Here is a 12,917-nt window from a genome sequence, read left to right as displayed (position 1 = left end):
GCAGAAGCCCTTAATCTCACTGTGTGCAGCTGCCACTTGAGAGCTGGGGACTCGGCAGAGAGCCGAAGGAGGGTGGGATGCAGAGTTGGTCAAGGCATGAACACATAGGCCTGCTTCATTTCAACAGCCATACACTGCTTTTTTTTATACTCTTTTCATTTTACAGCCTTTTTTTTTCTAACCTGAAATTAAATGAGGACCTCTCATGATCCACTGCGCTCCAGGCATAAGAAATTGTAATGTATGGCTTCCAGAAACTGTCCCGTCAAAATGTGCTTCTGATTAGGTGGCTTAATTACAGCTGTGAAAACAATGTTGATTTAGGCCTCAAGATTCCAGTGCATGTCAGCCATTATTAGCTAGCCTTGGACTGAAGCCACCATTTTAAAACTCTGTACCACTAAAGTCACACACTGCCTGACAACTTTTTATTTAGGCAGAAATGTTGCCAGAAGCAACACGTTTTATGCAAAATATTTTTCGTTGCACAAATTTCAAATGTGACACTGTTGATGCACATAAAATTGGTTGTTATGAGTGGACCTCACCAAGTCCAAAACCTAACTTTTGCAAAAAAACCCCCACCCCAACATCTCTCCCCCACCATTTCAAATAGTTTTTATAAAGTTTGACTGACATAATGCTTAATTTTAATTCCTTTAATTCAGTTTTATTCCGAATCCAGCATGTTGGTTTAACCACCCAATTTTATTGCATCTAAATTTTCCTGACAGTTTCATTTGCTGTTGGGAAATAAAATTGCCATTTTTGCAACATGGGAAATAATGGCTAGTTTCAAAACCAATATGTTTGAAACTTCCTTTGCCTGAAGCAGGTTAAGGCACACAGTCAATTTACTTTAGGGGGAAAAAAGCTCATTAAATAGTTTTTAATATTTTAATATAATTTAAGTAACTGCTTTCACAATGGGAAGGCTTATTAGGCCCATGTATTTACACCTGCAGAGGGGTAAATGTTTGGGTAATTAGGTGGTTTCCAATAATTCAGTTTTTCAATTGCAGGGTTAATGCTGTAAACACTGTAAATGGACACAATGAGTTTGCTGCATTTAAACATTACATTTCCACTTGTACTATTTTACTTTTCAGTGCTTAAGAAAGACGGTTAGGTGAGGTTGTTTTGTTTTTTTGTTGGATTTTGTTTTATTTTGGTTTGTTTTTTTTCTTTGTTTGGTCTGTTCTTCGAGTCTCCTTAATGACATGAATTGGCTAAGGAATATGAGTGAATGTGTGTGGGTGTTAACTCTGGGCAGAGGTCGGTACTTTGGAAAAACAAGATCCACTTTCTCACTTCACAGTTGCCATGAAATTCCAAACGTCCATGCTGTGTGGTTTAATGGAAACCATGAAGTTCCTAAATGACTGCAGGTTTGTTCCAATGTTAAGCGCAAAACAAATCTTTCAAGTCATTGGCTAAGTCCAAAAAAAGAGGGGTCATTTTTTCAGGAAGGTAATCTCCTTTCCTTTTTTTTTTCCCCTTTGTGGTTTGCATTTCTATGGCATTAAAAATATGTTTCTAGTAAGGTACTGGAACTACCAGCTCACAAACAAGGGTCCTCAGTTCCCAGGACTGAAAACAAGACATTTGGAACCTAAAGCTGTATTCACCTCTTATCCTAAATGCAGGCCAGTGCAACAATTATACCTCCAGGAGAAACTAATTGGAAATGGATTTAGAGAAACTAAAGATTTGGATAAGGAGGCAAGTCTAAAGTATAGGTTTAAGTTTGTCCTGTAACAAATCATCATGCATTCATTCTCTGCCTGCAGCAGATTAGCAGAGAGCAAGGCAGTTGAATGCCTACACTTTATTTTATTCAGTTTTTGAAGGAGAAATACGGGAACAAGCCAGTTTTCTGTTTTCTTTGCAAAATGGTATGTAGGGTTTCCTGAAAGTGAATGTTTCAGAAAGGCCCCAGTTGCCGTGGAGGGCAACTGTGAGTTGGGAGACGGCCATGTGATGCCATTTTCCTTATTAAGACACCTTTGCAGTGGCAATATGCAATGAGGTTTTTTCACCTGCTGCATACATTTGCTTTGTTTGCCACACACCCCTGTTTCTTTTGCCTTCTTTCCACACCTGCCAAAGGGACATTTCCAGCACATCAAATTAAAAGAAATTTTTGTATATTATTACATATATTGTTAATGCTGCAGTAGAAATAAAAGTTTTGGGAGTGCTAGACAGGCTGTTATTTTGAGAACTGGGTATTATAGACCAGGACATTTAACCCTGCGAAAAAGTTTTTACAAAAGAACAGAGCCAAGGACACAATTTTACTGGCTTTATAAAAGAAAAGGAATATTCTCTACAAAGGCAGACAAATTCACTTCTTTCCAGACTCAAGGACTTTTACTCAGGCCAGAAGGTGCTTCCTTCTCCCTTTTGAAGAAGTTATTTCAAGAAAGAGAGCTGGGAAGCTTCTATTATTCCCTGCTAAACTGTGGGTTAAACATAAAGGGAACGTCTGTTTGTTCTGTGACTCTGAATATGCTGAGAAATTTTTGGAGGGGATTAAAGCATGTGCCTGAATGAGTCTAGCTCAGATACTTAAATGGTGAGTGAATCCATGCAATCCAGTCTGTCATCTTCCTGATATTTTCTTGACATTTTAAATTTAGATCCTACAAGGTATACTGTTGTGAATAATTATTTTCTTGTTTTGACAGCTGTTTGGTTTTGTTTCAAACTAAGTATGTAAAGCATTTTTTATAAGGAGAAAATTCAGTGCTGATCTTTAGGCATTAACTTTGATAAACAGTGCAAGATATGTAGATGCAACCTGTGGATTCAGGATGACAGATGGAAAGATTTTTGTTGTCTTTTGTGTTGTTTCTTGTTTACTTTATATCACAGCCTAGACCACAGGGTAACAAAAGACAAGAGTTTGATCTAGGGCAGTGTTGCAGGAGTCTACCCCTTTCTCACCTAGCCTGCATCTATGTGCAGCATATGCCCCCACTTATAATGTAGGATGGATAATGTTACATGCACCCATTAAAAAAACCAACAAGCCCACGCTTTAATTTTGTAAAGCAAAATCTCATGTTTAAAAGTTAATGTTTTCCTCTGGATGGCAGAAAGACAATCATAGCCCCAGCACGAGAACATTTGGTGCCAGCTTGCTGGCAAACTTCCCTCCACAGGAGACAACTGTCTCTGATGCTCCATCTCCTCTTAGTCTCTGTTTCTGGGGCACAGACTGTGGTAAGGTCATGGCAGCACAAGGCTGGGTATTGTCTCTATCCTAAGTCCACAGCAGACTTCTCTGCTGAGAAGTACTCTACTCAGAACTAACCTCACTAGTCCACGTGGAGGAGGGTGGATCCTTCTGAGGTCAAAGGGAGGTAGTGAGAACATTAAAGAAGGGTAGCTGCAGACCACAGCAGTCTACTTTATTTTGTGCCTTTCTAGAACTTATGAAATCAGATTGTTTTTCCGGTGGTTTACTCATGCTCTCTTCCCTTGCCTTCTCATATAATTGTGCATATTTCCTAGTTTTTCAACTGTGAAAAACCTTTGCATTCGTTTCTGTGACATTTTTGCAGTAATGTGTTTTTTGTCGAAATACATGTGTCTACCTGCTTCCATTTTCTTGCATTTTGTATTTAAGTATGAAAGTTAGTGTGAGATATGACAAAACCCCAAACCTTTTAAATATGCTAGAGAGTATGACTTGTGGAGATAAAAAGACAGGAAATTCAGAGTTAGTGCATGAAGCATAATATTTCTTAACTCATAATATTATTCCTGTAATGTTGACATGATACAGTCAGCAAGTTGCATCTTACTGTGTCTTTTTATTGGGTTTTACGTATTTAAGACAGACTGATACTTACCCAGCATTTGTTTATTTATTTATTTGGTTTTGTGTCTAAACTATGTATAAGAACTTTTCGTGGAATTCTGCGAAACCAACATTATGTAGTGAAGGCATAGTTTTTGTAGTTGATCTTAGTAAGGACCTATTTTCTGCAGTGACTGGGCTCTGCAAAGCAGCTTGGCCTGTTGAATAAATTAGTCATTGAACAAATTTTAAAAATGTGAAATGAATACTCAGTAGGATAAAGAGCTTCACTGTCAGCCTAAAGGATGTTATTATGATAATAATCTTGATTATTCGAATAACGCTTGTTTTCTTCAGTTTGTGTAATAGTTCAGCTAAAGAAAGGGATTTAGAAAGAAATGTGTTCCTTAAACTTTCTCCCTTTTACAAGAATTTGGGGGTTTTGTTGACTCTTTTCAGAAATGCCAGCTTTTGGAAACGAAGGATCCTTTTATTTGTTGACAGTCAATTCACCCTTGTTTTTGTATTTGTAATGGAAGGAAGGGTACCTTTACAATGCACAGTATGATAAAATTCACTGAAAATATGGGCAAGAATAGTGTGGTTAATCACCAGCAGTGTTTCCCTGCTACATGTGATGATATTAGGAAAGCAGTGACATTATGATGATGCAATGGTTCCATTTCATTCTTTTCAGATGGTGTAACTTCTTCAATTCCTAAAAGAATTCCTCTTTTTAGAGAGGCAGCTATAGAGCTTTTCAAGTCATGTTACTCTAAGACACCACACTTTTGGATCTGAGTCTCAGTTGAAATTGGCCCATAAACCCATAGTTTACTCAGTAAATGTCACCATAAAGCGACCGTTGCAAGACTGGCCTCTCTTAAATTTGTATGTTCACCAGTACTTTGAAAGCCTTTTGCCCTATCTAGGTGTTGCAGGTGATTTGACACATACAGCCTCTGAAGGCCAGAACCCCAATAATGAAATAGTTCACTAATTTTTCAGCTTTTGTTGAGTACTGAGGGCCTCCTTTGATCACAGAAGCTTGTATGGTGGTTATATGCTTATGGTCAGGGACTTTCAAGACTTGTGTGACATCAAGTTTCCTTTCACATGGTCTGTTAAATCTATTGTACTCTTTTGGGAGTCTGAGGATGTACTGTAACTTAACCAGGACTTTGCAAAGCTTCTTGACACTTGAAGTCCTCCATTTTAATTTTAATTTGTGTATGTCAAAACATCCTATTGCTTTAGGTATTTCTAGTTTAATTTAATAACTTAGTGAAGTTTACTACACTTTAAATAAGAGATTTTTTGAAAAGAATGAAATCTAATCAGGAGCTCCGAGTGAAGGAATTTAATTAATAATTCTAGAATGTACAAGGCATGCCAAATTATTGAAACATCCCTGTTTTCTTTTCTTTTTTTAGAAAACTCAATTTTTTTTAAGTTGTGTTACACCTTTCTTGTTTTGCAAACCAAAAATCTTAAAAAATCTATCTCCAAACCTTCTCCTATGTTCTTCATGACTCTTCTGATAAAAATTTTACATGCCTGATGAAAGTTTTGAGTATTGTTTGTGTTGGTGGTTTTGGTATTTTGAGCCAGTTTTTTATTTGTTTGTTTGTAGTGTTATATATGGTGGTAATGGTGTCTTTTTTTGTTTAGTTGGGGGTTTTTATTGTTTTTAACTCTGCTTTCAGAACACACATTTGGCATATATATATATGAAAGGATGAAATTCAATTAGGATTTTTTTTTACTGTTTATTCACATGATATATGATTGGTATGCAGGAAGTATTAGTTTCCTTTGTCTAGTGGACTCACTCAAACTGCAAATTCAGCCTCACAGAAAGTAATGATCTAGATCTGAGCTAACAGCAGTTCTTAGAGGCTGTGCTCAGGAATCTAGGAAGTATAAAAAGTTCTGTTGAAGTAATTATTATATTTTTTAATTTATTTTTAGTCTGAAGTATAGTTGTATATATAAATTCAGCCAAACCCAATAGAGACAGTAAACCTAGCTCACCCACACTCAAGTTGTTTATAACTGATAAGCTTGATTCCTTGCCCAGTTAGTGTAATTTGGATCTTGCATTTATGAAAGACCTGTATGTTAGCCATCAACTGAAATTTAGCCTAAAATATTTTTTCTAGGCTATTCAGATATCAACTGATACTTACAAGCACTACTGCTGGAAAGCCAACTGTTTTCCCTGACCATTACTGTTACAAAATTACCCTTTAGAACTCTCTTGAAGACAGAACTGCTTCAGATGTTGCATGTAATCTGTGGGAGAGGGAATAATTCCCTCCTGAAATTACTTCAACTAAGTTTTGCTGGGGATTAAAGTCCTTGCCTTAGATAAGCAAAGAAAAGTTAGAAAACTATCCTAAACTATAGGGAGCCAGATATACCTCTTCCTATTGAATCTTTCCATAATCTAATTTACAGGGGAGTGGGATGGAGCCCTTATCAGGATTTTGGCTGGGAGGTAGCAGCCTACACATCTACAGTGTGCACATCTACAAATCTGGGCTATCCAGAAAATGTATATGCCTTGGCCAGTGCTAAAAGGGTGGAACCCTTAGTTCTCCTAATACCTTGATGATTTTAATAATAAAACTTCATTTTGAGAAAATTAAATTTTCATTAGTAGTAGTTCACTTCTAAACGTGTGGAATAGGTCAGACATTTTTTGTACTATCATTAGAGGACCTTTTTACTACTACTACTACTACTACTTGGTTTAATACAGTTATTTAGATTAACTGAGACTTAGATTAGCCTGTAGGTTAATGCAAGTGCAGGTGTTTTTACTCAAAATGCAAGTGTTTATATTTTTGATAACAGATTCCAATCAGTCTGTTTTTCAAATAGGTGCAGATAGGTTGCATAAACTATGTCTATATCCATTTTATGCTCCTAAATCCATTGTCTCTGAAGAGCTAGCATTAATCTACTCTCTGTTAGGGGCTGGAAAAAGCTGTCAGTTCTTGAAATCAGCGTTTCCCTTGTCACTTCCTGATTATGGACAGCACTAGATTATATTCTCTCAACCCAATGAACCAAAATAACTTTTTGTTCACCTGCAAGTTTTTGGGGAGACCTGCAATAATGTTCACTTCATTTTAATTCTGAGAAATACCATTTTTCTGCGTGGAATCTGAGTGAAGTGTTCACTACATTTTTTTTTTCATTGCTGCAAAACTACCATTTTTGAATCAGCAGCCTCTTCCAGAGGTGTACAAGCTCTCAAGGTGGCTTGCTGCTTTTCATCACCTTTCATAAAGATAAGTTGGTTCTATGTCCTTGCCATAAATTCCTGGCAAGAGAGGTGTCTGCTTTACATTGCAATCAGTGTATTTCCTTTTTGTTTTCCTTTCGTCATGCTTTGGGCTTCTCTTGAGCTTCCACTTTTTACAGCCTGAAAGTCTGCTTCTCTTTGTGAAAATCAGATTTCTTCTGTGGAAAGAAATGCCCTTTGAAAGATTTTTGAAGAGAACTGCAAGGGGACTTGTCCCCATAGATAAATACGCTGCGAAAGCAAATAGATTACGTAACCTATCTGAGCAGCAAAACAGAATCTGAAGGAGCTTTGTGGATAGTCTTTTGTGTCCTGCTTCGTTGGAATTGTGTAGTTGAAACCCATAAGGCCACCAGAAGGCATTTGCTATAGTGGCTCTCCTAATTTCAGTGTCCAGAAACCAGTGTTCAATTCAGACTGTTCCACTCTCTTTAGCAAAGATTGCTTGAGCTTCATCAGTACTTATTACCTACATACTGAATTTTTAAGGGTCTTTTCTGATGGACTCTATGGATTTAATACAAATATACTTGAGAGAAGTAGTGAGCAAATTGGAGTATTCTCAAGGCACTTATCTGCAAAGTAACAGAGAGTTTCATGTTCTTGTTTCTATATAAGCTATCAGGAGAATCTTAAAATGTTGATTTCCATTTTTTAATAGTTCATTTGTTTTTTTAGCTACATAGATTCATATTTCTGAATATTATTCCTCAAAAATTGCACATTTGGCAGAAATGCATGGCAAAAATTCATCTTCTGAATGTGTAAAGATTTTTTAATACAAGAAAGCTGAATCATAAAGACACTTGTGTTGTTTCTAGACTTCCCCCCTTTATGTTGTTAAATTATTGGAAAAAATTACTTTTTCCCCTCATTCCCCCTGAATCAAATTGCTGATACAGTATATTTTTGTTAATTGTAAAGTGATTGAAGTATTTCACTGAATCAGTGTAATTTCATTTCTTGCCAAAATGTTTACGATTATTAGTACTAGGATTCGGCATTAAAAATAGTCTTGGTAAAAGGTATGTAAACGTGCCACTGGCAAAGATCTGCTGTCCTTGTCCCACTTACCAGCAAAATGCCTAAATTGTAGTGCGGCAGTTCATCGCAAACAGACACAAAGCAAGGTAGCTTAGCATTTTGCTGTGCATGAGCTGTTAGAGGGCAAAGCAGACACCGTGCACCTTGACCACCTATTATGAAGCTTTTTGCTGCAATGTCAAGCGAAAGCGAGTTAATTGGGTGAAGCTGTAGAGCATGTTAGGGGCATGGTAAAGGGTTGCTGTCTGACAGCTGAATGGCAGCAGAAGCTAGTGAAGTGTGGCTGAGAGACAGAGACCTGTCACAAAGTTCATGTGGACTGTAGCACAGTTGGGGAGATGAAATGTGGTTCTGTCTCACTTTCTCCCTCATTGCATTCAAGCACCTTAAGATTTCACAGTGTATGTGTCAACCCTTGTTCTCTAAGCTGTTTTCTCCTAACACTTCTGCATTCAAATGATTGGACAGAAGATGCTAATGTTTGGCAAAATGAATGTAAATATACTTTTTTCCTTTTTCTGCTAGAGCAGCAGTATACTTGCAACTCAGATGAAGGCTTACGTCAGATAGTCACACTGTTTAGGAATTTGGCTGATGGCTGAATACATTTCTCAAGAGAATATGAAGTTTGACACATTAACTGGTTGGATAGGGACTGTTTTCCCACCAGCACTGGCAAAATAAAGGGCAATGGGGGGGACTACTTCATGAGCTGGTGCCTTAGTATGGTGTCATGAGTTTTTTAGTCTCTGGTTGTACTCCTCTTCTCCCCTTCCTGCTAGAAAGAAGCTAAGAGCTGAAAGGGAACATGAGAGAGAGAGAGGCTCATCTGAGGCAATGAAAAACTGTGGGAAAACTCACATAATAGGAAAGCCTTTCTTGGAAGCAAGAGAAGCATCAGTTAAAGATAGCAACAATCTTACACACTGCTGCAAAACATGGAATGCTGTCACAATAGTAAGTGTACAGTGTACCTTTCCATGTTGTTTGCAGCATGCAGCACAAAATAAAGCAATAATCATTTGGGTTATCTACTCAGGTTCAAAATAAATAAATAAAAGTTTGCTTCCATTCTTAGACAAGTGGAAAGACAGTGGTAGGTGGCGTGGGCAAAAAGTACAAAAGATTCGGAAATTCTTATTGAAATCAAAACAAACTGATCATTTTACCATGTAAAAAAGAGCACTACATTGTTTGTCTAATAGTTTGCTATTATTAGTGCAGTGCAGAGAATTTGATCTGAAAATGGGGGACTTCCTTGTATATTCCAATGAAATATCTGGTACAAAGACTTACTGTATAGGACTTTAGCCAATATATTTAAAAAGCATCAGAATAAACTGTGGTTTAGAAAGTAACTATTCCATAATATAGACTAACTTTTCATATTTTGGTCTTTGGGAAAATGTGTTTTACAAAGTCAGGCTTTTGAAAAATGCACATAGGACATGACTAATTACTTTCAAAACATAAATATTTTGAAAGCTTATTTTTGCTAGACATATATGTCCTAAATATCTGTTTACCTAGTGAAGTGTTACAGTTCAGATTGAATCATGTACACCTTATCTGGTAAATAAAAGTGCTGTGCTAAAGATTTGCCTGAACAGACACTTTATTTAAGATACATAATTCCTCTTTCAAAAATTACGTAAATGCATAGTTATATGATGGATTAATATCAGAGCTCTGGCATAGTCATTTGAGTTTGTCAATTTAATACATTTTTTACAAAGGTGCCTAAGTACAATAATGTTTAAAGAGGTCTATTGGGGAGACTATAACTGCCTTTAAAATTCCTGTGTGAAGGTATGTGTTCAAACAATGAGTGTTATAACAGTTCTGAGTATGTTTTCTTCTAACCTATAAAATTGTATTTTCTTATTCATCATGAGGGCATATAATGAGATTGGATCAAAATAGTTCTTATGAGAAGCAGCCAAGATTTTTTTTTTACATCAATCACATTGCTATTAGATCTGATTTTGCTTCTACTCCATGACTAGCATTCTGCTCTTTGTAAGAAGTACAGCAGAGGATCTGGATAACTAAACCAGAGCTTTTTTTTCCCTAACAGTGAAGCTTTTACTATAACATACTCTATTGACTTGCTGCCAATCAGTAAGTTTCATATGGTTTTTTTGTAACTCTCAAAGGAAATCTGATTTCTTATCTCTGTATTGGGATTTTGATACCATATTCTTAAAAAATCCCCTTACTACAGCTTGAAAAAGAATAATATGAGAATGTAGTCAAAACATGTGATTTTTTACTCTTTGTGGCATGCTGTTTAATTGAGGTGTTGAAAGCAATACAAACCAATACGTTTAAATTTGTCTTCAATATTTGTTATCCAGAGTGAGACCTGTTTGCAGCTTATATCTTTTTAATTTCATTTTTTGTTACATGCAGAAATGTTTTTAGAACATCACAAGTTACTTGCATATTTCAATATTCTAATAATTTTTAAAATTAATTATTCTTACTTTAGAGAGGATTTGTTCATGTGACCAGCTGATTAAAGTGCACAAATAACAAACTGTTAATTGGTGTGATAGCCTTCACTGAGATCTCATTTCACGTCTGCTGGTACAAATGCAGTAAATCTCATTTGTGCTTTGGTTCTCATGCTGCAGAGAGTCAAGCCCAGAAGGACTGAAAAGAGTGTTACAGATCTCAGTTGCTCATCCTGCTGGTTATCTCATCCTCATCACCTCTATCATTTAGAAAAACCCAAGGCACTACCTCATTTTAACTATCTACTCGAAACAGTCATCTACATTTGCTACTGTATGGGTTCTTAATGAAGGTCTAACATAACAATTTGTTTACAGTAGCTGCAATATAGCTAGTGGTGAATCAGGAAATCAAAAGAGTCCATATCAGAGAGAACTGTTGAGGTAGGTGTTAGAGGCAACAACTGATTTTTCTCCAGCAGTAGTAACAGAGGAAAGAGGAATCTTTAAATGTATGATTGAGACTGGATTTGGTGAAATATGAATATACACACACCCTTCAGTCTCTCTCTGGATATCTTTGTGTATTGGAATCCGTGTCTGTATATGTGTGTTTCTGCCTCTGTGTATGTGCATCTGTGTTTATATATGCATGTATACCCTTCCTTAAATGCTGACCGTTTTAAACCTCAAATATAACTGTCATTCAGTATGTTAACTTTTTTTGCCATCATTACTCTTTGCAATGTTTTCACGTTTTATGACCTGATGAAATGATTGTTATTTTCACAACTATACAGTGCATTGGTGAAGGGCAGAAGAGCAATATGGCATCGTGTTTTCTTAAGTTTGGTTAAGGGAATATAGAATGCCTTCCTTTAGAATTTTTTTCTTAATTATTAATGCTGATATACTGATATTATCCATAATCTTTCGAAGTAGGATGCCTAATATTTTGGTGCTGGAAGCTCTTCAGTGTTGAATTTTAACTAGTCTAACCTTTATATCTGTTTGACTGAATGTTGAGACTCATTGAAATATGAATCATGTTCCCATCAACCTACAGTCAGTGCATATTCTCTGGCCATCATCTAACAGGCTAACATTTGAGGAGTATTAAGTGTTTGATTTCAATTGATGGTAAAGTATATTTAAAAGTAACTTAATACCTTCCATGGTTAGCATGGTGTGTTTCTAATAACAGTGACAGGGAGACTGTAGAATAAGTTTGTTTATTTGATTAAAAAAAACACCTGGAAATTTTAATGGAGGGGTATAAAAGTTCTCTGTAAGTATTTGTAGCACTTCAAATAAAGAAGGCTATTGTCTTCTAACACTAGTGCAGAATACTTGAGATAATGTCCTTTGTTTCTTTTTATTAAAGATAACTGTAGGTAGTCAGGTACCATGTATTTTAAATAAGTGTTTAAAACAAGAAGCAAACACTTGCAGATACTTCATATACATACTTTTGTGAAAGGTATTTAACAGTAAATGTATATTCTCCTTTTTTTGTTGTTGTTTTTTATTCTTCATTTTTTATTCCAGGAAACAAGAGGGAGTTCAGACCTCAATGTGGGTCCAAGCGAGAAATTCAGTCTGATCAGAGTTCTGTCCCAGATTTTTTGGCATTGCAAGCTGAACCTGACATAACCTACAGTGTTACACAGAACAGAGACAGTTCTCTGTCTTAAATCTGTTTCTTAAGCCTGGAATCACATCCAATCCCAGAAGAACAATGGAAAATGGATTTTCAGATTCTTAGTATCAGTAGTCTTTTAGAAGGAAAAAACTGTATTAATGTAAAATCATGCAATTAAAGTGTAATTTTGTTGTTACCTTTGAATTGTAATTAACTGTATGTATTTTTTAATATAAATTTTACATTTCTATGAAAATGTGCACTTGTATGTTCACATTTCTGTGCTTTTCATTCTTTGCATACTGGAGCAGTTATTGTTTAAACTTTTATATATTGCAGTTGTTCATTTTTTATGTAGTATATTTTTAAATGTTAAAGAATGACACATTTTGGGTAATTTTCCTCAGACTTAAAAAAAAAAATAAATCAATAAGCCATTTTAGTCTCTATCTATCAAAGTTGTTTCATACTTGTCTATTTTAAAGCAGGACTGCAATACTTTAATAGGATTGAGAGAGCTATTTGAAATGTATGCCAATGATTCCTGTCATTTCATGGCAGCCCTGCCATGGTTCACTGAGCCCCCTCTTTTCTCTTGTCAGCTCAACTGAAGACAAGCATTTAGTTGCAAACTTTAAGCAGGTTGTGCAAAAC

The 12,917-nt window shown here is 36.0% G+C and overlaps 1 protein-coding gene across 1 annotated transcript in view; it reads left to right on the top strand.

Annotated features, from left to right (window-relative positions):
* CCDC171 (coiled-coil domain containing 171) overlaps positions 1–12,452 on the top strand; it is a 145,570-nt gene extending 133,118 nt beyond the window's left edge. The window contains exon 26 of the mRNA XM_018070510.1: positions 12,170–12,452. Within this exon, the coding sequence (XP_017925999.1) occupies positions 12,170–12,315 (146 nt within the window). The 3' untranslated portion in view covers positions 12,316–12,452. The remainder of the gene's footprint in view (positions 1–12,169) is intronic.
* Positions 12,453–12,917: the final 465 nt, after the last annotated feature.

Source organism: Manacus vitellinus, unplaced genomic scaffold, assembly GCF_001715985.3.
Source record: "Manacus vitellinus isolate BGI_N305 unplaced genomic scaffold, ASM171598v3 scaffold_18_pilon, whole genome shotgun sequence".
In the NCBI taxonomy this organism is placed as follows: domain Eukaryota; kingdom Metazoa; phylum Chordata; class Aves; order Passeriformes; family Pipridae; genus Manacus; species Manacus vitellinus.
Note: the sequence above shows the minus strand (reverse complement) of the source record. Positions and strands in the feature narration are given on the sequence as shown.